The sequence below is a fragment of the Aythya fuligula genome, chromosome 5, assembly GCF_009819795.1.
Source record: "Aythya fuligula isolate bAytFul2 chromosome 5, bAytFul2.pri, whole genome shotgun sequence".
NCBI lineage: Eukaryota > Metazoa > Chordata > Aves > Anseriformes > Anatidae > Aythya > Aythya fuligula.
The window spans coordinates 25,376,232-25,397,987 of NC_045563.1; the positions used below are offsets into that span (position 1 = coordinate 25,376,232).

The following is a 21,756-nucleotide window of genomic DNA, read 5'->3' on the forward strand; positions in this document are numbered from 1 at the left end:
CTGGCATATGCAGTGCTAAATTATACTAGTTACAAATTTTGCTGCTTAATTACTTTCAGTTTTCCCTGATGTGACTTCTGGAAGTGTTATTTTGTTTCTGGGTTCTTACCACTTCCTGGACTCAAAAAGGAGGGGTAACTTTCAGCAGCAGAGAGCCACCTCCTGATGGTAGATACCTATGTTTTAAAGTTCTAATCTGTCTCCTTCATTTTTCCCCCTGCCACTCCCTTGGTGCTTTATTTAATAATGGTGTTTCTTGTGGAACTGTTTAGTCTTAAGGGCTCTCCAATAAAAAGAGATGCGAGAGAACTTCTAGGAAAGAAGACATCACCACAAAGTTATGAATATTGTTAAAAATGCTTTAATTACTAAAATAGAAATTCAAGATATTCTGTCTTAGGTTCCAAACACCAGCCTCCTGTGTTAGACATCTGAGACTCACAATGTTGAGTGAGTACTGCTACTGGGCACAATTTACATGTACAGTTAACCAGTATCAGGAATTAACACCACAAAGAATTCAACATAAGTTTTTGACTGAAAATCATTATTTGTGCTTCTTCAGTCACACATACTAGTCAGTTCCTGTTAGTGAGGATAAAAGACATTACGAAGAAGGAGATAAAAATCAGTGATGCAAGCAAAACTCTTCCCTTAAAAGGCTGCTTAGTCTTTAAACAAATAAATAATCTCATTGCACTAGGGTAAGTATGAGGATGTGACTGGCTTCTCTATATCCTCAACCCACCTTTAGTAAGTAAGATGTAAACAGCAGGGGCCCAATTCTGCAGTTTCTTGCAAAAGGAACTTTGAGCTGAGTTCTTGTTTCTCTTATGACTACAGCATCAAGCCCCTGACAGAGAGCAGCAGTTAAGCTTCAGTTAATGAATTGTGCCACTGACAAATGAAGGCCCTGAGCATTCAGATTTAATGCAACTTTGGTACGGGCTAGCAGATGCTCCCACCTAAGATTTGTAGTACCGGAGTTTGAGGCAAAGAACACAGAGAAGAAGCTTATTCTACATGGTACCTATCTTGTTCTGGGCATCCTCCCTGCAGACAAAACCACACCTCTAAGTACTCCTCAGGGCTTGTGTATATTCAGTTGGCAGATACGCTGCTGCTTGTGCTTTACATGTGATGTCCCACTGTGCCATACTGTTAAGATCTAGCCTCGCTGCATATGGCTCTTGGCCCCAAGATCTAGTAAGAGGGTTTGTCGTAGCACTGGCTCAGACTGGAAGGCTTTTAGATTATTACATGAGTTAACTTTCAGGAGTAACGCACCTGCCAATTAACCACTGCAACCTTCTTTGTATTTTCCAAGAATGCAAAGGTGAAGAAAAATGTTCGCTCAGAAGAAAATGAACATGTTTTCAGTCACCTTGTTGTTGAGACCTAACTGTATACTAAGTTTTGTCAAATATTAAAGTGGGGAAGAAGAAAGGTTTGTGTTTGAGAAGAGGCCAGCATTGCGGCTGGACTCCACAGTTAACTTTCCTCGTGTTAAAACAGAAGCTCCTAGTGAAGATGGAACAGAAGCTTGGTCTGGCACTGAGGAATTTCCCAACATGGATCTCTTAACAGATTCTGGTAAGGAGCATAGGTAGGATGTTCACTTCATGTTTCAAAGAAACAGTCTGAATTTACAGCAAGCTGTCAGGTGGGACAGGTACAGGCAGCTCCATCCCCACCCCCGGACCCCTATTGCTGACTAAACTTGTTCACTCAAAAGCAGGCCTTGTATCCTAGTGCCATAAAACCTGAGGTACAAAAATAGGGTAACTTAATCAGCCATAGTCAAATTTGCACTGCTAACAAGGAAGAGGACTAATGTTCACAGTAAGGCAAAGTTCTAAGTCTCCACTGCTTGGCAAGATTAACATCCTTGGCGCGTTAGGATGTGAGTGCACTAGTTCCTCCCCTGGCTAGGCATTACCAGTTATTTTCAAATCCAGTTTGCAGAGAAGGTACTGTGAGGGCAGTCTTGTGTTTTACAGAACTGGAAAAGGTGTGTGATAGCATATGGGTAGGTGCAGATGCCTGACAGGAACAAAGTGTTCATCACAAGACATGGGTGAGTAAAAGCTTCGCTTAGTCACAGGGTAATACCTCTCTCTTCCTAAAACTTGGGTAAATTCATCTTTAAGTTACATGTTCTGTGTTGAATAGAAGATGGTCATAGCAAAGTGAGCTGTTACTAGATCAGACATTTCATCTGAATGCATCCTTAATTTCCTTGTAGGTATAATGCGACAAGCATTTCTTTTGGCAGTGGAGTTTAAGTATCTGGCGGTGGTGACTAGTTCTGTGCCAGCACAACTGTGTGTTATGACTAGATGGTAAACGAACCAAGTTATCAGGTCTGGTTGCCAGACATACTGTATGGCTCCAGACTTATAAACGGCAGCACAAAGGTAGGAACACAACAGTAGGTCACACTTGTTGTTTAAGAAACTCCTGCTGCCTAAAGAAATATGTGGTATGGTACAACCTATGTTTCAGCCAATGCCTTTCTGAAAATCATACCCAAGGAGTGCTTATAGCAGGCCCCTTGAAAGACTGGAATCTTCCTGCAAAGTATTAGCTAACCTAACAGCTGGATATTTGGAACACTGAGGCTGGAAGCATCCAGAGTTGTTCAATTTCCTCTGAATGACTGCTGGTGCCATCTTTAATTCCTGTATTTAATGTCTCCCAAGCAAGCATCAATTCTGTATGCCTTAAAATAAAAGGGAGGAGAAATCATGTGTATGTAGTTTACCACCATGTGCCAGGTATACTGTGCTTTTAGCAATGGGATGCTATACAAATGTGCTGGTGAAAGCTGGCTTTGAGCCCCTTGCAGATACTCTGCTGGAGTTTAGGCTTTTTGACTTTCAAAAGGCAGCTTCTGGATCATTTACGACAATCACAATTATAGATTATACTTATAATTTCATTATGTGTGATGCCACTCCCAGGTGAAGATCTGTTGCATAGCTTTGGTCCATGCTCTGTGACTGATTCCAGCTGAACAACATACCTGGAGATATCAATTTGCTTTCTCAAACTTTGAGGAATGCTGAAGTCCACAGGAATGTCTCAGCTCAATACGTTATCCCCAGAGACTGCAGTAAGTGAAAGGTAGCACCCAAAGTCCAGCTTGTCTCTATGTTGTTCACTTTCTTTGTTAACTATGAAGGAAGAAAAAGTAGTTCTCAACAGTTTTCTAGAGTTGTAGGTTGCACAGATAATAGCAACTACGACATAACAACACTGGAAAGATGTGGTAAATAGTTAGCCAGAGAAAGGAACTAGCGTATGTTGATTGTTAAAGAAAGAGGAAAGACGGTTTTAGGATTTAAATCTTTTTCTTACCTGTAAGAGTGTGTTGTCCCTAAATCCAAAACCTTCCTTTAATAAAGCAGTGATGTACGTGAGATCCATGCAGAGGAAAGGACTTGCTGAGTTGTACCTCTCCATGTTATCACATACTAAAGAAGGAAATAAAAAAAAAAAATTAGCAAAATAAAAGAGCTTTTCTCTACATTATACACTTGAACTGCCCTCAACCTAAAACCTACTAAATCAAGCCACCCACTTCTATTAATGGGTACATATAATGCAAGATACATACTACGCAGCTCTTCTCTAAAGGTAGACTTTACCTTCTAGGCTGGCAGTTGTGTTTTTTTGTTTTTTTTTGTTTTTCTTAATTTGCCCTCCCATGCTACTAGCATGAGAGGGAAGAGGCTGTTGCCCAAACAACCTGTCAGTCACTGGAGCTGATTCCACACTAACGTTCAAGAACACCTATCCAAAATCATCTGAGTTTCTAGGGAAATTATCTGAAATATCATTGAACTGAGGTGCTATTTTAGAAAAAAATCTGTCCTAAGCTACATAACTAAGCAAATCTGATGACAAAGATGGTCTACTATTATCATAAGGATGATCATAATTGAGAGGTACTATCTTACCCTGTAGCCTAAAGGTTTAGCCATAAGTAGCATGGAGAGTTTTTTTGGTGTTTTTTTTTTTTTTTAAGGAGGAGGTATAAACTAGAGCACGCATTCAGAAATAAGGTTGGGGAGGTAAGGAGATGCAGAGGAGGCTGTCTTAACTTAAACAATCTCTATTCTCTTTCTCTATATTGTTAGAGATTAAAAAGGACTTAAGGTGACAGACTAACAAGTCAGCATTCTACTAAACTCAGAGTTGCAGTTTTACAGATGACCTTCATACAGCAATTATAGGAAACTTATGCCTCTTTGCACTGACGTCTATCAGCTACCTCCCTTCTGTTATTTCCTGAACAGAACTGCAAAGTTGCTAGCACACTGTCTCTTGTCACTGTTCTTCAATACCTTCTTTTGCAGTAGTTAGAAGTGTTGGCTAACAAAAGGCAAGTAACAAGACATGGGCATGTAAGTAGAATAAAGGCTAAACAGTCTTTTTCTGAAGCCGAACACATTAAGTACTGCCTTATGGACATAGGTATTTTCAGTGATCTCTCCTCCCCACCAGTATCCCAAGTCTCACGTCAATTACCTTCTTTGGCTTTTCTTTCAAAATCTCTCACTTCCAGAACACCTCCCTGTTCATAATCTGAAAAAGAAGAGGTGAGAAAACATCATCATAGACCTGAAGACGTTTGAGTTCTAAATTTAAGTTGACTCTAGAGTACAACTCAGTGATGCTGTACTAGGAATGAAATCTGTTGGTAACAGGGAACAAAGCTGCAAGTCTAACTGGAGCTCAGAGCACAAGTCTCATCTGCCAAATTCTGAACATCAAAGCTACACTGAGGGATACGTGTTTATTCCCTGAATGCACTTGGTACATTTCTTCTTTCTGAATACCTTGCCTTTTCCCTGCTCCCCACAGCTCGTCTCCATGGTTCTACCTTCTGGTTGACGTGCTTGCATTTAATAGATTACCCCAAACCAATTTACCAATTAGGTTGGTGTCAACTGCTCGATCATAGTAGTAGGAGAAAGCGTAGAAGGAACTTCCACGAATCTCATCTGGTTGGTGCAGTTTCCCTTTGACAACCTTAAGTACTTCCAAGTAGCAAGGCTTGAATCCTGTTTCTCCTGTCAGGACAAACAGAGTCAGGGTGAGCCAAAGAGGCACATCCAGCAGATGGAAGAACCACTGGCAATAGCACTAAAAGGGAAGAAGCAGGGATTAAAGAATCAGAAGAGGTCAGAAGAGTTTAGGTATCCTCTCCATAATCCAGTGTGACACCTGCATGCAGCAAGGACTCCAGATCACCATCATCAAGTGGAACTAGTTAGAATAGCTCACAGCAATGTATGAAAGGTGCGTTGAGCATACTAGAGTAGGTGCATTAAAAGCTTTCTCTGCTTCAGGCAAAGCTCCCATTGTTATGTTCTGCGGTCAGCAGAATCTCATTTACATTTGCTACCGCTTGCTAGATAAAACTTTACTTTCCTTCCCCATCATGTTGTAATTTACCAATCCACTCCACACACACCAAATCTGCAGCTCAGCAATTGTGTTCCACCCCACTGTAAGGCAAAGCAATGTCAGTCACTAAATGGGTCTGTTCTAGCCACTGATGGGAGCAGCTTCACGTGCTATTTGCAGCATTAGGGATAGTATCTTTAAGAAAAAAAGATTTGTTTTACAAGAAGCCATAATTTGCCTTATTTTACCTTCTTTGTTGCCACCATACCGGTACTTCACTCCCCCAAAGTGCCACTCTGCTTCCAATTGCTTTGGCAAACAAGAACTGCGGAACATTTGTCCATCCACAGCTGGAACAAAACCAGAGGGGAGAGTCAGAAAGGATAAAATTTAACACAGCTGTCGATCAATGTATAGAGATAGAAAAGACTGAAAGATCTTCATTAAGGTCGTCAAGCAAAAGTAAGGAAATCTGAATTGATATATCGCCAGAAACGATGAATTGAATTAAACTACCGTTATGAATTAAGGTGTTGTCTCAGTCTGGAAAAGTTGTACTCATTTTGCCCTGCAAGCTACAGAGCAGTTAGGCTTGTCATTTGTTAACGAGAGATAAATGGTAGAAGGATATCTGGATAATGGCTTATCAGCATAGAAGACAAACAATCATGAGAAGTAATTAATTAAACACACATACACAAACCATAACAAACAGCACGTAACTGACACAAGCAAAACAACCGAGCAAGGAAGTCAGAAACTTGTAAGACACTGATCAGTGGCCACTACAGGAACTGCTAAGTATAGCCTCGAAGAGGTTTAACCAGAAATACTGTAACTGACAAGAAAACATGTTTGTTGTGGCCAGCACAGGTCTCATAGGAAAAAGCAGACTTCTGTGGAACATTTGAGGGTGACTGAACGAATGTGCAAAACTTACTACAGGATGTTTAGAGGAAGGATCAAAGGCAGGGAAAGGGGATCAAAATGGTTCAGGGAACAGAAAATATTGGAAAATGGAGAGGAGGATAAAAGGGGGGCAATCATAAGCCCCTGTTCAGCACTTTTTTCTGACTGAGGCCTGTGACCAGTCAGTGTAGTCCGTCCTATCTTCTTAAGCCCTATTCCCAACTGTTTTTGTTTTTTCTGACGCTTGTTCCAGTAATTAACACAAGCTTGTCTATCCAGCAAGTAAGAAGCCAGGTGGGAAAATCCCAGGTTCTGGCCAGAAACCAGACAAAAGTCCCGAGGTCTTGGCATGGGTATTAGAATGACTTAAGGTCTGGGTCAGAGACTGGAAAGACTCATGAATCTATGTGTTTGGTTTAGTCAGTGAGGGTGTGTGTGATATGCCTGTGGACTTCCAGCTAGTCAGTAAATAGGAAAGGAGGTCTGGGGGAGCCTGAGGAGGCAGCGGACACCAGAAAGACCTGTGAATTGGCTTGGCCTAAGCAGTCCTTGGGAAAAGAACCTATTCATGCTGTTTGCATTTATGTGCATGCTGGTAAAGCTGTGCATTTGTGGCTGGCTGCGTCTTTAGGATATTTGTGTGTCCACATGTGCAGTTCTGGAATTTGCACGTTAGCTGAAAATGGAAATATGGAAAAGCATCTCCCTCACAAGACACTCTTTTTAAAAAGTGGTAGGCTGTTTTTGGACAGATCTATAGCAGGAAAAGATGTATGAAATACAGAAGTGAAGACACAGGAAATGGGCTGCTGACACAAGACTAAACCTACCCATCTCTTCAGAAATCTTAGATGTTCTGTCATCTGAACGTACCTTCCATATTCAAAGCTCCGAGAGTTGCTAGTCTGGCAGCTTTTAGTCCAAAACCCAAATAGCTGCAAACAAAGTAAGACATTACAGTTTAAATTCTTGCACATTTGGTATGCTTCAGCAATACCCTCCTCTTCCTAAATCATGGAACACCCAAAACAAATTTCCTTTCTTTGCTTCCCACTACTCTACCCTCTCTAAAGTAGTTGCATATGCAAGAACAATTCCAAGTACCAGATGTACAAATGCCTAGACACATAGAGCTGTAAAAGGGGTAAATCTAAAACAGTAGAATGTGATTAGAGATGGTGTGATGTTTCTATGAGACATTCATTGAAAAGCATTCAAATGAAAACATTCATTCAATTAGTCATAAAAACAAGGGAGAAAGAAAGGTATGTGAGGAGTGCATGGGGAATAGTATGGCCTTTCGTATGTCACGTAAGACTATGTGCACTTAGGGCAGAACTAACTGAATTGCAGAACGTCCCACTAAGAGGAAGATGTGCCTTCATCTCTGACTCCGCAGAATACCACTGTACTCACTGCAAGCTAGGACTGAGAACAACTTTTATGAGAAAGTCATTACATGTTGCTGGCTTTAACAACGCAGTTAGATAAAAAAAAAAACCTGTTGGCCTTTCATTTCCTCCTCTGTGTTTGGCTGTCAATCCCTTTAGTCACATCAATACAAGCGTTTACAGAATAATCAAGGTTAAATTAACCTTTATCTCCCTCATTTTAAGGAGATAATTTTTAATGTCAATTATTTCAAGTGATATAATTTATTGCATTGGCAAATACAGCAATCAGTTACATTGGTAAATACAAGCAGTAGGAGAGGAGGACTATTAAACCAGCATTGTTGTCAAGTAAACATATTCTGCAATTAACTGAGTTGACATTCTGCACCCCACTAGTCATGGGCTGAGACCAAATCCCTACTATACATAGTTGAGTTCTCACTGGACTATAAGTCATGCAGGTAAACTCTCTGGATATCACTGCAGACATCTCAGAAACTTGTTAGCTTAACTCAGTAAGCGCAAGTAAATTCTTTCAGGCCAAGACTCCCCTCAGATGGTTCAAGAATCTGTTGTGCTCCATGGTGTGTATTAGCTGCCTGTGGTTGTCTTGTTGGTTTCTATCAGTCTAGGTTTTAATTTTTTGTCCAGTTACTGATGAGATAGGCTATTTAGAACTAAGAACTAAACATAAGAAAGCCTCAGGTGGGTTCTCTTTCCAAATATAACCAGGTTTAATTCTCACTGCTGGCATGGTATCTGCCTTTCTGCTTGGTCCAAAATATTTGGTTTGAATCCAGTAATAAGAATTCTCCTTAAATATAGTGACTCATAATGCGTCCTCTTGATCTGATGGACTAATATTCCCTTACGGTGATATTAACCATAATCCTGGAACATTTCCAGTCTACTAATATCTTGTTCCAGTTCAACTAAAATATCAAGCAGATAAGAAATGTAGTAAAAAAAAAAAAAAAAAAAAGTCACGGTCCCAGTAGCTGGTCATAGAATAACACAGACATTTCTGGTTCGCTCAGGGGCTGTAGAGAGATTGATTCTCCCACTGGAGACAGCAGCCTTTTTGCTCCTCACCTGTGGGTATAGAGCTTGTAGGTGCTATTAAACATTTCAAATGAGGTAAGAAAATCCCCAGGGCTTTCCTTCAAAGTTTCCTAAAAATTAAGTAGAAGAAGAAATCTTTTAGTTTTTATTAGGCAACAAAAGATAAATGATGAAATATCACAGATATACCCATAGGGTTTACTGCATGCTCAGCTGATCTGCTTTGAAAACAAAAAACAGTTTTCCAATGGTGCCCACTGCTGTAATATTTGCAATATTTAACACTGAGTTTATTTATATGCATCTTCGTGTTACTGCAACGTATAATAGGGAAGTGAAACAGATCAGGATGAAAATATTTTCTAATTCAGGATACCTGATTTTTTCAGAGTACTTCTGTGTTTGTCTATATATACACACACACACAGACCCCACTGAAATCAGCTGCACTAGCACCGTGAACTTTTGCAAGTCAGACTAGCGATCTCAATTCAGGAACTAGGAATAAAAAAAATAAAAATAAAAAAGCTAAGTAAAGTATATGCCAGATTTTCCCCAAGTTAAACAACTTGCTGATGCTTAAAGAAACACTGTGCCTACTCACTCCCAGTCTTAGTGCTGCCTTACCTCTTGGTTTAAGTGCTTCCCTCTAAACTAAGCTCTTATTTCACCACCTCCAGCCTTCCTTTCAGTGTTCCCTCTGCGTGCACCTCTGCCCCACTGGTCCCTATTTCCTTGCCAGACTGACTCTCATATTTGGTAAATCTGAGCCAGTTTCAGACTCTTTTACTGTTCCTTTCTCTTTCCAGTTCCTGAGGCCTCAGTCCCAGTTTGTGTCTTTTTTTCTTTGCTGGGGCCCTCATCTTCCCATCCCTTCTTGGCACTGTGGATTCCTATCAGTCATTCTGCTATTCTGGGCCAAGCAGCAGAACCTGAGAGGACTGAACCTTCAGAGTTCCTGCTGCTGCCATTCAAGGAAGCAGATACAGCAAAAGCCAGATCTGCAATCAGAGTCCTAGACAGAAGCCTGCCCAAACCTGAAAGAGATTTGGCAGTATTTAGCTTAAATCTCTCCTGTATAAATATGAACTGAGGCTTATTTTGGTCTTTGGGTAGATAGGGTGCATAGGAGCATCAGTGACATCCTGGACCCAACACATCGAGATCTTGCCAAATTTTGAGTTCTGTTCCTAAACCTTACATCACAAAAACTTTTTAAAAAAGGAGAGCAGTGAAAAAAAAAATCGTTTGGATAAACAACTGTCTTCCAACCCTTGCTTCCAAGAAAATGTAAAAATCTTCACACACTCCCCAAATGAGGCAGGCAATCAGACAGATGATTATGGAGGTTTTTTAAGTGTTTCTAACTTTGGCAATAGCCAAACCATAAAAAGCGTAACATGATTTTAAAACCAGGTCCTTACAGTTACCATTATATGTCCTCTGTTTACCTGTAAACCTGTATTGCATTAACAAATCTCCTGGTATTACAGTGTTTTGTCTAAAATAATACAAGAGCAAACATGCAAATGCCTCAGATTATAGAAGGGAAAAAAGCCTCTGCAAATCTAAGGACAAAATTCTGTCAGATGGGCAAAGCTCTTCAGAGACATCCTGAGCTTTGTTTATGCTTTTTGGTGTGAACTTGACAATAGAGGCTAGCAGCAGACATGTGCTCTACTCATTCACACCATTGGTCCTGCAGCAGCAAACCCTCAAGGCCTTTTCCTGCAAGGCTGCAATAAGTTTGAATCCTGAGCTGCAACCCAGCATACTTCACAGCTCCATTTAGTCTCTAAACCCCTGATAAGCAACACTCTTTCCTGTTGGTCCAGTGCCCACTTCAGCAGGTGTTATCAACACAAAACAGAGGACAAGCCCAGCATCCTAGAGGCTCTGCTGAACACGATAAGGTTGCACATCAGGTTTCAACATGACCCACCACAGCAGAACTAAAATATCCTGATATGAAAACCATGTGTTTTGTGGTCCCCAAACACCTGTTTGAGAATTTTGATTCATGTAAACAAAATATGTTAAACTACTTCAGAAATACCAAGAGTAACAAAGACAACTTGACAACACTGAGGTACAGAATGCTATATTGCCCTTCCACTGCTTAACATCCATGTTATCTTTTCAAGCAAACGTTGGACTTGGATCCCAGTTCAAATTGTTTCTGAAGAGATACAGAATTTCTGACAAATCCAGCAGAGATGCACTTGGGACCAAGATGGGGATTCTCACAGGAAATTAGAATAAATAAGAAAAAGAGAGGTTGGCTGTGCTATTATAAATAAGAACATTCACTCCATGAGATTGCAACCTCCCCATAACGCTATTTAGGGAGGATCTGCTACCAGACTGGGAGGAAAAAAAAAAAAAAAAAAAGAAAAAAACTCAGAAGAGAACCTAAATTTCTTGTAAAAAGCAAGAATACTCCCTGGAAACACCCTACATTTATCGAATGAAAAGTAATTATCTGCATTCAACGGGCTTTCCCAGCCTGGGTCTAGAAAATAAAAACTGTTTCTCTTTGGCTTTACCTATTTGCTTGCTTTCTTTTTCCTTCGTCCTTATCCATGCTCCTCTGTCTGCAAAAGCCTATCAGCCAACTGCTGATGTCAAAGCATACAGATCACAGTACATCACAGATGCTCTGCTTGTGCCAGTGCTGACAAAATGAAAGCACAGAGCACAGCAGTGCCCACATCTCCCCACTGGCCTTGAGGTCCCAACCCACTCACCTCGAATCGTGGCAGAAATGTGATTTGTGTTGAGGCTCCTCCCAAGTCCAGGGTCCCAACAGTGTGCTGGTTCTGGCCAGACAGCTGCCCTGCAAACAACAACATGCTCAGAACACCCCAAAGTGGCAAAATGCTAAAACGTGGATACCGCATATATGTTCAGGCAACCGAAATGTTATCACGTTAGCACAGCAATACAGGAAGGCTGAGCTGGCCTTCAAAGACAAAAGCCATCACAAAGAAAAGGTTGGCAAAAAAGACGATATTAAGAAAAGATTCATAGGATTTTTTTCCCCTTGATTCCCATTTCACCTACAAAGAGACAAAAGCAGATAGATCTTTTGGTATGCAGCAAAGGCTGAAAAGCAAGAGAAAACATCTCCTGTAGAAGACTGCTGGAGAGTACATAAATTCTGTAACTACCATACAGCTGGTGAAGAGCAGTAGGAGAATAAGGGTACAATAACAGCAGACCAGTTATCATTTGTCTTCATCCAAAACAGCTTTTTTTTTTTTTTTTTTTTGCTTGCTCATGTGGATACTGCAGTATTGATTTTTTTTTTTTTCTCTTCACTAGATTGCACTCTCAGACCTTCCTAGAGCCAACAGGGTTAAAGCACCATGGTGTTCCCTGTTAGGCCATGTTTGTTGCGTAATTCATGCAACAATGTTGAATGAAGAACATCGTAAAACCCTGTTTCCCACCCCCTGGCAGATTGCAGTACCAACCCCCTACATACATTACAGCTTGCCAGTGCCTCCCAGTCCTGAGTAATTCCTGGCACCTTCTGGATCAAGATGCCTTCATCTTGCCACAGTTGTGGCTCAGCCTCCAAAACACAGTTTGCCCAAGACAATCCACTGCTTTTGCGTTGTGCCACAGTGTGAAGGAAAAGGAAGGTATAGCAGCCAAGGCAGAGGAACTTAGGGTGATCACCATTGCAGAAAAGACTCAAGTTCATGTTTAAAGTGAAGTTACACAGAATTAGCTACCTGTCAAAAAGTTCACAGTGATCCAGGCTAAAATTCCTGCAAAGAGCGAAAAGGGAAAAAAAAAAAATCACTACTGAATACTCTCATGATCTCCTGCTCAACTCTTATCACCACTCCACGTTATTTATTTAGTAATGATTTCCAGGTAATGTAATATAAGCACCCCAAGATTTCAGACACTAATTCAAACTTACAAATAAATGATATGATGCATTACTGATGTATTAAAACCTCATAAGGTGGGATAGGTAGAACATTCCTAGTATCTATGCACAAAAATCACTTCTAATATCCAAACAACACACAAAGAAGCAATGAGCAGACACAATGTACAAGTTTCCTTGGGCACTTTTTTGTCAGCATTTCAATTTCTAATCTGAAAGTTGCATGGACACTGCTCTGTGTTTGTATGTTGTGGTTTGTGTGATTACACTAAAAACAGTAGCAGCCAGTAGAACACAAACAACTCCTCTTGGACTCCAGCAGCTTTCTTAATGTTGGGGTGATTATCACCCAAACACTGGCAAACATGTGACAGCACAAGAGGTGGGATTTTTAAATAAACCTTGGCAAGCTACACTGTGCGCTATTATGCCTCCTTGGTCCTGCTCCCTGTTAATGCCCCACTTCTCCCTGACACACACTTCATCTGTTCATCCTAGTGGCATATTGTGCATTACACCATGCTTCATCCAATACTTGCAGACTTTTATGTTCTTTCTCTTTTTCTCTTGGCCCATATGGACAGATTTTGCTCTTTAATCTGTCTCCATGTATTGGTTGTTTAAGCTTCATGATAATTCTTTCTGCTTTCCCTGAACGCCCTCCAACTGGCAATATACCTGCCATAACAAAGTGTTCATAACTGAATGTAATATCACAGATGGCTCTTATCAGACATCCATACAGAATTATTACCTGACTGTTCTCCAAGGTAATAAAACTGGATATGAAGCCAAAATGCAACATTGGTCTGTTCTGCACTGCAAATTCATTTACTAATTATCACTCACTCCAAGCCTAAAACGTTTTTTTTGTATTTTAGATTATTTTCTGTTACTTTATTAGTTGCATTTTTACAATCTGATTTATTTTTATTATTATTATTCTATCACCTATTTAGATTTCTATTATTTTAATGCTTGGCAATTGTCCTTCATTCTTCTCTAATAGTCACAATGCTTCCAACCTTACCTCAAAATTGATGAGATAATTGTAACGGATTATTTTTAATGCTGACATTGCAAAATTTACTAGGCGCTTCCATAAGCTTCCTAGCTTGCTTACATCCATCGTGGAACCTTTCAGAAGTGGACACCGTATTTATTTATTTCCACTAGTGACCACAAACAGGCTTCCACTGGTTAGCCTGCATACTTGGAGATGAGGTTCTGATTGGGAACCTCAGAAGGTTTTGGAGGAACCTTCGCCTAGCTAACTCATAGAACTCTCTGTGTGGGGCTAGAAACCTTTTCTTCTTTCTTCCAATTTAGGTGACCATTTATCTCTCCCTCTCACATTCATAAGACCTTTCTCTTGCTTACTCTCTCCCCCTCTTTGCTTTTGCTTTTTCCTCCTCCTAAAACATACCTTCATAAGACCCATCCATGATGCTAACACTGTCTTCTGGAACAAGAAACGGTGATTCCTCAAAGACTTCTTTCACCTGAAGAAAGAAATAATGATTCAGTGCCTTGGTCCAAAGAGTCTTGCTCTGCTCTGACAGCGACAGAAAGTTTTCTTTTTTGCAGTGGTAGAAAATAAGACAGGACTGTGTGGTAGACAAAATGCTTCCTCTTCCAAGGGCCAGTAAAGAAAGAAAAAAGAATCCTAGGTCTGTCTCCCTATGCCTCCTATCCACAGCAAAGCAAGAGGATTTCAGTACTATATAAAAAAGCATGAAACTTACAGACTTCACAGACTGTCACAGGATTACAGTCACTTTTCATAGCTGAAATTTGCTGATGGTAAACAGACTGGAGGACTCAGGCATGAAAAATGAAATAGGGAGAGCAATACTGTTGCACCAAGAGACCTTAGTATTACCTCTAAAAGTAGAGCCTGAGCCTTCTCCTCTGACAGTAAACGCAGTCCAGCTGTGGCTTTTAACACTACCGGGGTCTTCTTCCAGAGATGAGGAGGCACAGCATCTATGGCCATGTCCAGCAATTTTTTGACAGTTTCAGCACCCTAGAAGGAAAAAGAAGTTGTTTTACTTACAGTTACCTCCTACAGGCCATCAGGAAATGACCTTCCCAATTCCCCCTCAAAACCAGTAAAACCAGTATTCAACAGCAGAAAATATCTCACCCACAACCAAAAGAAGCATAAAAACTGTGCTAGGCATCTCATACGAGGAGAAGAATATCTGCATTTCAAGGTCATATATATTCAGAGATGGAACTGAATTTCATTGTTTGTGGAAAGTATTTCTTGAGAGGATGGAGGGAGGCAAGGGAACTGAGTATCCGACAAACCTAGACATCTTGCAGTACAGTGAAACTAAATGGTGCAATTACTGACTGAAGACGCAAAAGTCAGGGGGAATGTCTGCAGATTTCAGTAAGTGTAATATAAGAATTCCAAGTGAGCCCACAAAAAGTGGTTTAATTATAATGACAGCCGTAGAGAGGTTACCACATGAGGCACAGGCATCACTGCTGGGCTCCTGATTAGTTACACTGCTCTAATAATTACAGTTTGGCATTAGCAATAAACACTGTCCTGTGAAATTTCTAGAAATGTCTTTTGGGGAAGATATTTCTCCTCTCCTACCCAATAAACAAGACAATTTAGTGAAATCATGGGAGATCTCATCAAAATTAAAAAAAAAAAAAAAAGAATCTCAAAGCCATGCACTCTTTTCTAACATTTTGCACTCAAATTCCTGCAGCACTGAATGCAGCTAAGAAAACCGAGAAACCTGGTGCTCTCCCTAAGCGCTGAGATTACTAAAGCACACAAGGGACAGGATCTAATCTATCACTTCCCCGACACCTCCTTTAGCTTGTGAAAGAGCTTGCTGTCAGCACAGGGAATCTGGGAAATGGCAACTTAGTTCAGGACTGGCCCTGGGTATCACAACAGGATTCTTTTAGCTCTTTTTGCCTTGCTGGTCATTTCTAACTCCTGATTCAATGGAGTGGCCTGGAACAAGTGTATTGCATTCACAACCATTCACATTTGAAAATAAAGAGGGCTGCACTTGAATTTCTTATTACAGTTGTAAATTAGTATACTAATTAATACATCTGATTGTGGAAGGTGGAACTGTCCAGCTGTGTTTTGAAACAAGAAAATCAAAGTCCTGAGTCAGCAGAACAGTAACTGCCCATAGCAGAATTCAGCTAACATGGTGATCAAATACCTGAACTGCTCACGAATGAATTGTGTCCTACATATATCACTGTGCAATGGCTTCCAAGATAACAGCTAAGAATCAAAGCAAACAAATTACTGAAAGTCTGGTGACAGGGACAGAGAATACACTTTGAAAAATATTAAGGCCTGACTTAACCAGCTAATTGCATTCTAACTCTTCCCCTTCTCTCTAACTGATTAACAAAAAATAACTTCTGTAAATAGGACTATATACACAAAAAGTTAAACATTTTCAGCAGTCAGAGAAAATCCTATTTGCTAGTCAGTGTAGCATGACTAAAAATGAAAAACCCAACAGCCCTAACCTCTCATAGAAATCAAAAGAAAATATGCACATTCTGAAAAGTGACCAGCACTGAAAATTTCAACCAAAAGTAAAAACTGAGAAAATTATTAGTATATGAGCCAGGAACATATGCTTATGTACATTTGTGGTAGCTATAGGGGAAATAAATATTGAATACGGATGCTGCTAGAACCCAAAATCACTTTGTCTTTGAAATTCTCAAAGGCATACAGCCTAGTTAGATCTAGCATTGAAGCAATTAAGCAAGCCATCATTCCACTGACGAAATATGTAAAGCAACAGCTCCCATTTCACCGTGTAAGAATTAATTCACAAAAGTAGAGCAATAGATTTAGAGGGACAGTAGCAGAACCTTTACCCTTTTTCTTGACTCCCAGCAATTACACTTAGCAATATTTGAACTGCTTGATCGAGTCCAGCTGATGTCAGTAGAAGCAAGATCAGCTCAGAGGGAAGGAGGGAGAGCCTTACCTTTTCAGGCTGATCGGCATAGGCAGAAAGGCCTGGCTTCACAGACTCAAAGATTTCTCCTTCCAGCTCTGGAAGGCTTTCTGCAGAAATGAAACATTACACAAAGCAGTCAACAACTCAAATCTTTTTCATTAGCTTGGTTGCCTTCAACACTGGTAAAGTGACTGTCCTTGATTTCCCTTTGCAAATGCTATTTCCTTCCCAAAACAAACACTGCTCCTTCATTTCACAAACATATTCAACAGAACACTACCCTTATATCTTCCATATTCATGAACAATTTATTATGAACACATTGTTATAATTAGAGGTTATAATTCTATGTTAACACATTTTTCTAATTAGAATGTTGCCCAGAGAAATTGCGAATGCCCCATCCCTGGAAGTGTTCAAGGCCAGGTTGGATGGGGCTTTGAGTAACCTGGTCTAGTGGAAGGTGTCCTGCCCATGGCAGGGGCCTTGGAACTAGATGATCTTCTAAGGTCCCTTCTAAACCATCTTATAATTCTATAAGTACGTTCATTTTGCATTTGTGAACCACAAATTATAGCAATGTAATACGACCATTGCCTAATCCTAATGAAATTTCTTTCTCTTTCTGTCTCCAAGCTAATTGTGAAACTTTAATTCTTATTAAGGCACATACAGTCAGCTCCTGACTATCCTTAAGTGATTCATCTAGCTCACAAACACACAGCTGAACAGAGCTGGTTGGCTTCAGGCATTTGACTGCAAAGCCAAACAAACGTGACCGTTGCTCCCAGAGTGGCTTGGGTCTAAAAGCTGTCCCTGAGTATTGTGTATGACAAGTCAGGGTGAGTTCCTGAGAGCTGGACATTGTACCGGCCCTTCCCAACTAACACTGAACTCATGTGAAGCCACACAGGTACTACGTGTGGCCCTGAAGGGCTTGTTGGCAGAGTTTTACCACCAGCCTTTAACCAGTGCAAAATTTGCTGAGTCACTGTCCCCAAGCTAATTCACCCTGTTGAGGGCTGCTACACGTGCAGCCAGCTCGAGTACCTTCCTTGGTGGTTACAGCTCTTTAATTTAATGATTTTAATTTGTTATAAAATATGACATATACAGATATGTAAAATTTAAGTATTCCTTGATATAATTCAAGGTGCAGACTGACACAGGGTCTTACCTGGGCTCTTCTGCACAAAGGTGTAAATATGAATCCGTGTTCCAGTGCTTCCTGCATCGAACATTATGCCATAAAAAGTGTTGGCCTTTGCATTTATAGGGCACACATTAGGTGGAAAGAGATCCTGGAACCACATGACTCTGTTTGAATGGGAATGAACAAAGGAAAAAGAAGAAAACACCAGTGCTAGAAGGATGGGGAGTCTGGAAGATGCCATCCTGCCAGATCCACTTGAGGAAGTCAAGCATGGATGAGCAGTCATAGAGCTGGAGTAGTTCCTGTAAAGAAAAAAAAAAAAAAAAAAGGAACAAAAATTACCAAGAGCCCTCTCCTAACAAAGTCTATAGAAAAAGTTCTGTCTGTACACATATATTTTGCCCTTTGCAAAGAAAAATGCTTTTCAGCACCTCATCCAAAAGATGTTATTTACTGTATTTTGGTGCTACAGCTGCATGTAAGTGATCTGTTCTTTCAGAGTAAACGTTTCTCCGCTTCCCAAATGCAGAAGAGTCAAAGTAATCTCCTCATCTCATATTTCTAGTTCTCACTTTACTTAGTGAATTTTTTTAACTTGGCTTAAAGGTTCTCAAGATTTACAGCCTCCAGAAACTCCAAAAAGCCCAAATGTTATCCGAACAGAAGTATCATCAAAGAAGAGCTCAGGGCAGAACCCCTTTGCCCTAATATTTACACGCGTGAGATGCTGTGGCAGAACACAAGTGTTATTCAGACAAACAAAGAGAATTTCATCTCAGGCTATGAACAGCTGCTGGGAGAGGTCAGCGCATGGAGCGAGGGCATATCCTTCCAGCAGCATCCTGGTCCCCGGGAAAAGCCCGTGCTGCACAAGAGGGACTGATCTGTGATGTGCACCAGGGCTCTGCATCTCGGTATTTCTCACACTTCTCATTTCTGTCTTCATTTTGTTTATTCACTGTTTTCTTCTGACACAGTTTTCATTCTCAGAATTAGAAAACAACAACCTGACACACACTGATGCCTGGACCAGTCACCCTGAACATTCAGGTTGCTTAGATAACATCAGCTTCTAGCAAGGTGCGTGATGCAGTACTGGATATCCAGATACAACAACTATTCCTCCTCTCTGTTAACATGCAACTCTTTGCATAGACTTTTACTAAGAAATGCTAACAAAGGAAAGACGTGGGCACAAAAACGATAGGGCTCATCATTCACTCAGTTAAACAGGAAGGTTGTTTGCATATTAGCAGCAGAAATGAGCATGTGGTCAGATGCCCCACCTTGTGCCGTATCACCTGCCCTGACATCCACCTGGAGCACTCGACACAGAGGGTTCATCGGCCCATCAGACACGGGTTTACCCCTCCACGTGCCCACGGTGCTGAATGTTTTACCTCATACACCTGTTCCTCTGCTCTGCCCCAGCCCCTCACCTGCTTCTATTCCTAACAGTCAGTTATCTTCTAGTGATCTGTTCGGCCCCACTACGTTCATTCTCTCAACATCTTTATTTCCAACCTCCATCCTATAATTATCCATTCCTAATCCTAACCTCTCTCCTTTCCCTTCTATGTGAATTTTATGTAACCTCTGTTTCCACACACCTTTCACCCATGCCCAGAGAACTCACCCTTCCCTCCCAGAGGCAACCCTTATACAACTTCCATTATTTCAGCCCTTCACCTTTGTCCCTAACTACAGCAAAATGAGATTAACTTTTACCCATTCTCACTAAACACGCCACACTGGGCCATTCTGTGAGTGCCTTTCTAACTCAGTCAAGTGTTCAGCTATCTCCGCAGCACAGAAAACGCCCAGCCCATTGCAGAAGGGTAACCTTGCTTATCTTCTGCGACCTTTAGTTGAGTCCTCCCTTTCCTAGGAGGAGGCACAGAGGCATGTGCAGGAGCACTGACTCTCGATCCACTCTGCCTTACAAACACATTGTGAGAAGCGATTTTATTGTTCCACAAACATGCAGCAGCCCTGGCCATCAACTGCAACCGGTCATGGTTTCTAAAGCATTTGCATTTTATGCAGTAATAACTGAGAAGTTAGTTCCAACCTGTAAAAACTTGAACTGCTGTCCTGAACAGAGTTCATGGAAAGTGCTGAGCTGTTTGGCAGCTTCATAGCTAGGGATTTGAGTACCATGCAGCTGGAATTACCCACATTTGCTTCATCACAGTAAGGAGGTCTGCTGAAAATCCAAGCTGCATCATTTAACCAAATATGAAGCCACACAAATGAACACTACTTTAGCTGGTCAGGAGAGGTGTTGTTACACAATTTAAGTATTTTGTTTACTGAACAATCACAAATAAAACCTGAGCACCTGCCTTAAGAACAAACTCCAGAGTCTTGTTACAGACAGTGCATGTGACACTTACATAAGCCTCACAATCTCGGTTGATCCGAAAATATCCAACCAACTGCCATCATTAACACCAGCTTTTCTTGCCAGATACCCTAATAGATGAGTCTTGGTCTCCCTAAACTCTAAATTCACTAAAATTATCTTCTGTATCCCTTCTCAGCCATCCAGCACCATTTCACACTTCCCATTCTCTACTTCTCCCCTGAATTCTTGTCTTTCTTTCCACCTTTATCCACCCAAACAACAACAACAAAACCAACAAACCTCAGGATCCCCTCTCTCGTTAAGAATGAAAAAAGTACACTGAGCCTCTTCGATGAGTGGTTCAGGCTGTTTACTAAAGAGCATCAGCAAACCGGTGTCCACGAGAGGTGTAAGTGTAGGAAAGGGGAGTAAGAAGTCAGAGAGGGCAGAGGGAAATGGGCTGAGTGTAACAGAAACGGCAATGGAAAATGTGAAAAGAGAAGGTCAGAAGAAAGAACAGAGGGCAAATTTTAGGGTGGAGGTAGACAAGAGGTAAAGATTAGTTAATGAGGAAGAGGAATACTATTTCCAAGGAAGTTGCTCTCAGAAAACATAAAGTCCTCGCTGCTATCAGAATACAACAGGAAGGATGAAACGAGGAACGCACGGAGAGGAGGAAACCGGCTAACAGCGATACGAGCACCGGTTCGTTAACACCAGCAAGCAGCTCCGCGGGTAAAGCACTCGGACTATCCCCAGCAGGCTGTGATTGCCGCCCACCCCGAGACGCAGCGCCGCTCCCCGCCAGCAGCAAACACCTGAGGCACGCACCTGCAGCTGGGCGAAGGCAGCAGCGGCTCCTGCGGCGCAGAGATCCCCAGGGGAAGCGCTGCGGGGCTGCGGGCTCCGCGCCCGTCCCTCTGCTCTTCGCCCCGGCTGTCCGCTGGGAGGAGCGGGCGGCGTTACCGGGCCGCGGGGGAGGCGCGGGGACACGCGGGGCTGAGGGAAAGCCGCCGTGCGCCCACCCCAGCCTGCGGGGGGCACGGGGCAGCGCCAAGCTGGAAGTTAAACCAGGGCGGTAACGAGGCTACACGGCCCGCGGGGGGGAAGGTGAAGGCGTTACGGGTTATACGGGGCGATAACGCCCGTCGGCAGCGGCTTCAGAGCCGGAGCAGCGAAAGCGCTGCCCGTGTAGCGGTGCGAGGCGCGCAGCCCCCCAGGTGCTCACACGCTGCACAGCGACAGCACCGACAGGAGGCAGGGCGCCTAAACGCGAGCTCCTGAAACAGGAGAAGCGACACCGGCGCCGTCACGGTACCAAACAGCAACAAAACACCTCAGCACCGCACCGCACCCCGTAACGAGACGGGGGACGAGCCCCCTCAGGGCAGGGCAGGGCAGCACCGGGGGCTCCCCCCGGCCCCCGTCAGCAGCCGCCCGCCGTTACCTGCCCGTTAGGAGCGGGCGCGGTTGCCGTGGCGACGCGGCGCTGTCCCCCGCTCCCCTCAGCCCGCCCGCCCGCCCCGCTCGGGGCTCACCGCTCGCTCGGGGCGCCGGCGGCGCCACATCCCGCCGGCGGCGGCGCGCGCGTCACGCCGTCACGC

At 42.3% G+C, this 21,756-nt stretch overlaps 1 protein-coding gene across 2 annotated transcripts; it reads right to left on the reverse strand.

The window, feature by feature from the left end:
* Positions 1–341: 341 nt before the first annotated feature.
* On the reverse strand, positions 342–21,727 carry ENTPD5 (ectonucleoside triphosphate diphosphohydrolase 5 (inactive)). 2 transcript variants are annotated; one of them, XM_032188202.1, is made up of 14 exons: positions 21,691–21,727; positions 17,830–18,107; positions 16,680–16,759; positions 14,567–14,710; positions 14,111–14,186; positions 12,521–12,556; positions 11,528–11,616; positions 8,811–8,890; positions 7,198–7,259; positions 5,664–5,765; positions 4,938–5,078; positions 4,534–4,590; positions 3,361–3,476; positions 342–3,176 (listed from the first exon to the last, which is right to left on the reverse strand). In XM_032188202.1, the coding sequence occupies exons 2-14, from the start codon at positions 18,089–18,091 to the stop codon at positions 3,090–3,092; spliced, it is 1,332 nt and encodes a 443-aa protein (XP_032044093.1). In that variant the 5' UTR covers positions 18,092–18,107; positions 21,691–21,727; the 3' UTR covers positions 342–3,089. The 2 variants fall into 2 exon arrangements, with proteins under 2 accessions (XP_032044093.1, XP_032044094.1); XM_032188203.1 differs by lacking the exon at positions 21,691–21,727 and adding an exon at positions 20,984–21,095.
* Between the last annotated feature and the right edge of the window lie 29 nt (positions 21,728–21,756).

What these genes read in the sequence shown, in the direction of transcription:
- ENTPD5 (XM_032188202.1), bottom strand. Translation starts at nt 18,091, where the DNA reads ATGACTGCTCATCCATGCTTGACTTCCTCAAGTGGATCTGGCAGGATG. An exon ending in GTATGGTGGCAACAAAGAAG is followed by an intron (nt 5,079 to 5,663) that starts GTAAAATAAGGC and finishes TTGTCCTGACAG; the next exon opens with GAGAAACAGGATTCAAGCCT. An exon ending in AGTTGACACCAACCTAATTG is followed by an intron (nt 4,591 to 4,937) that starts GTAAATTGGTTT and finishes CTTCTTTTTCAG; the next exon opens with ATTATGAACAGGGAGGTGTT.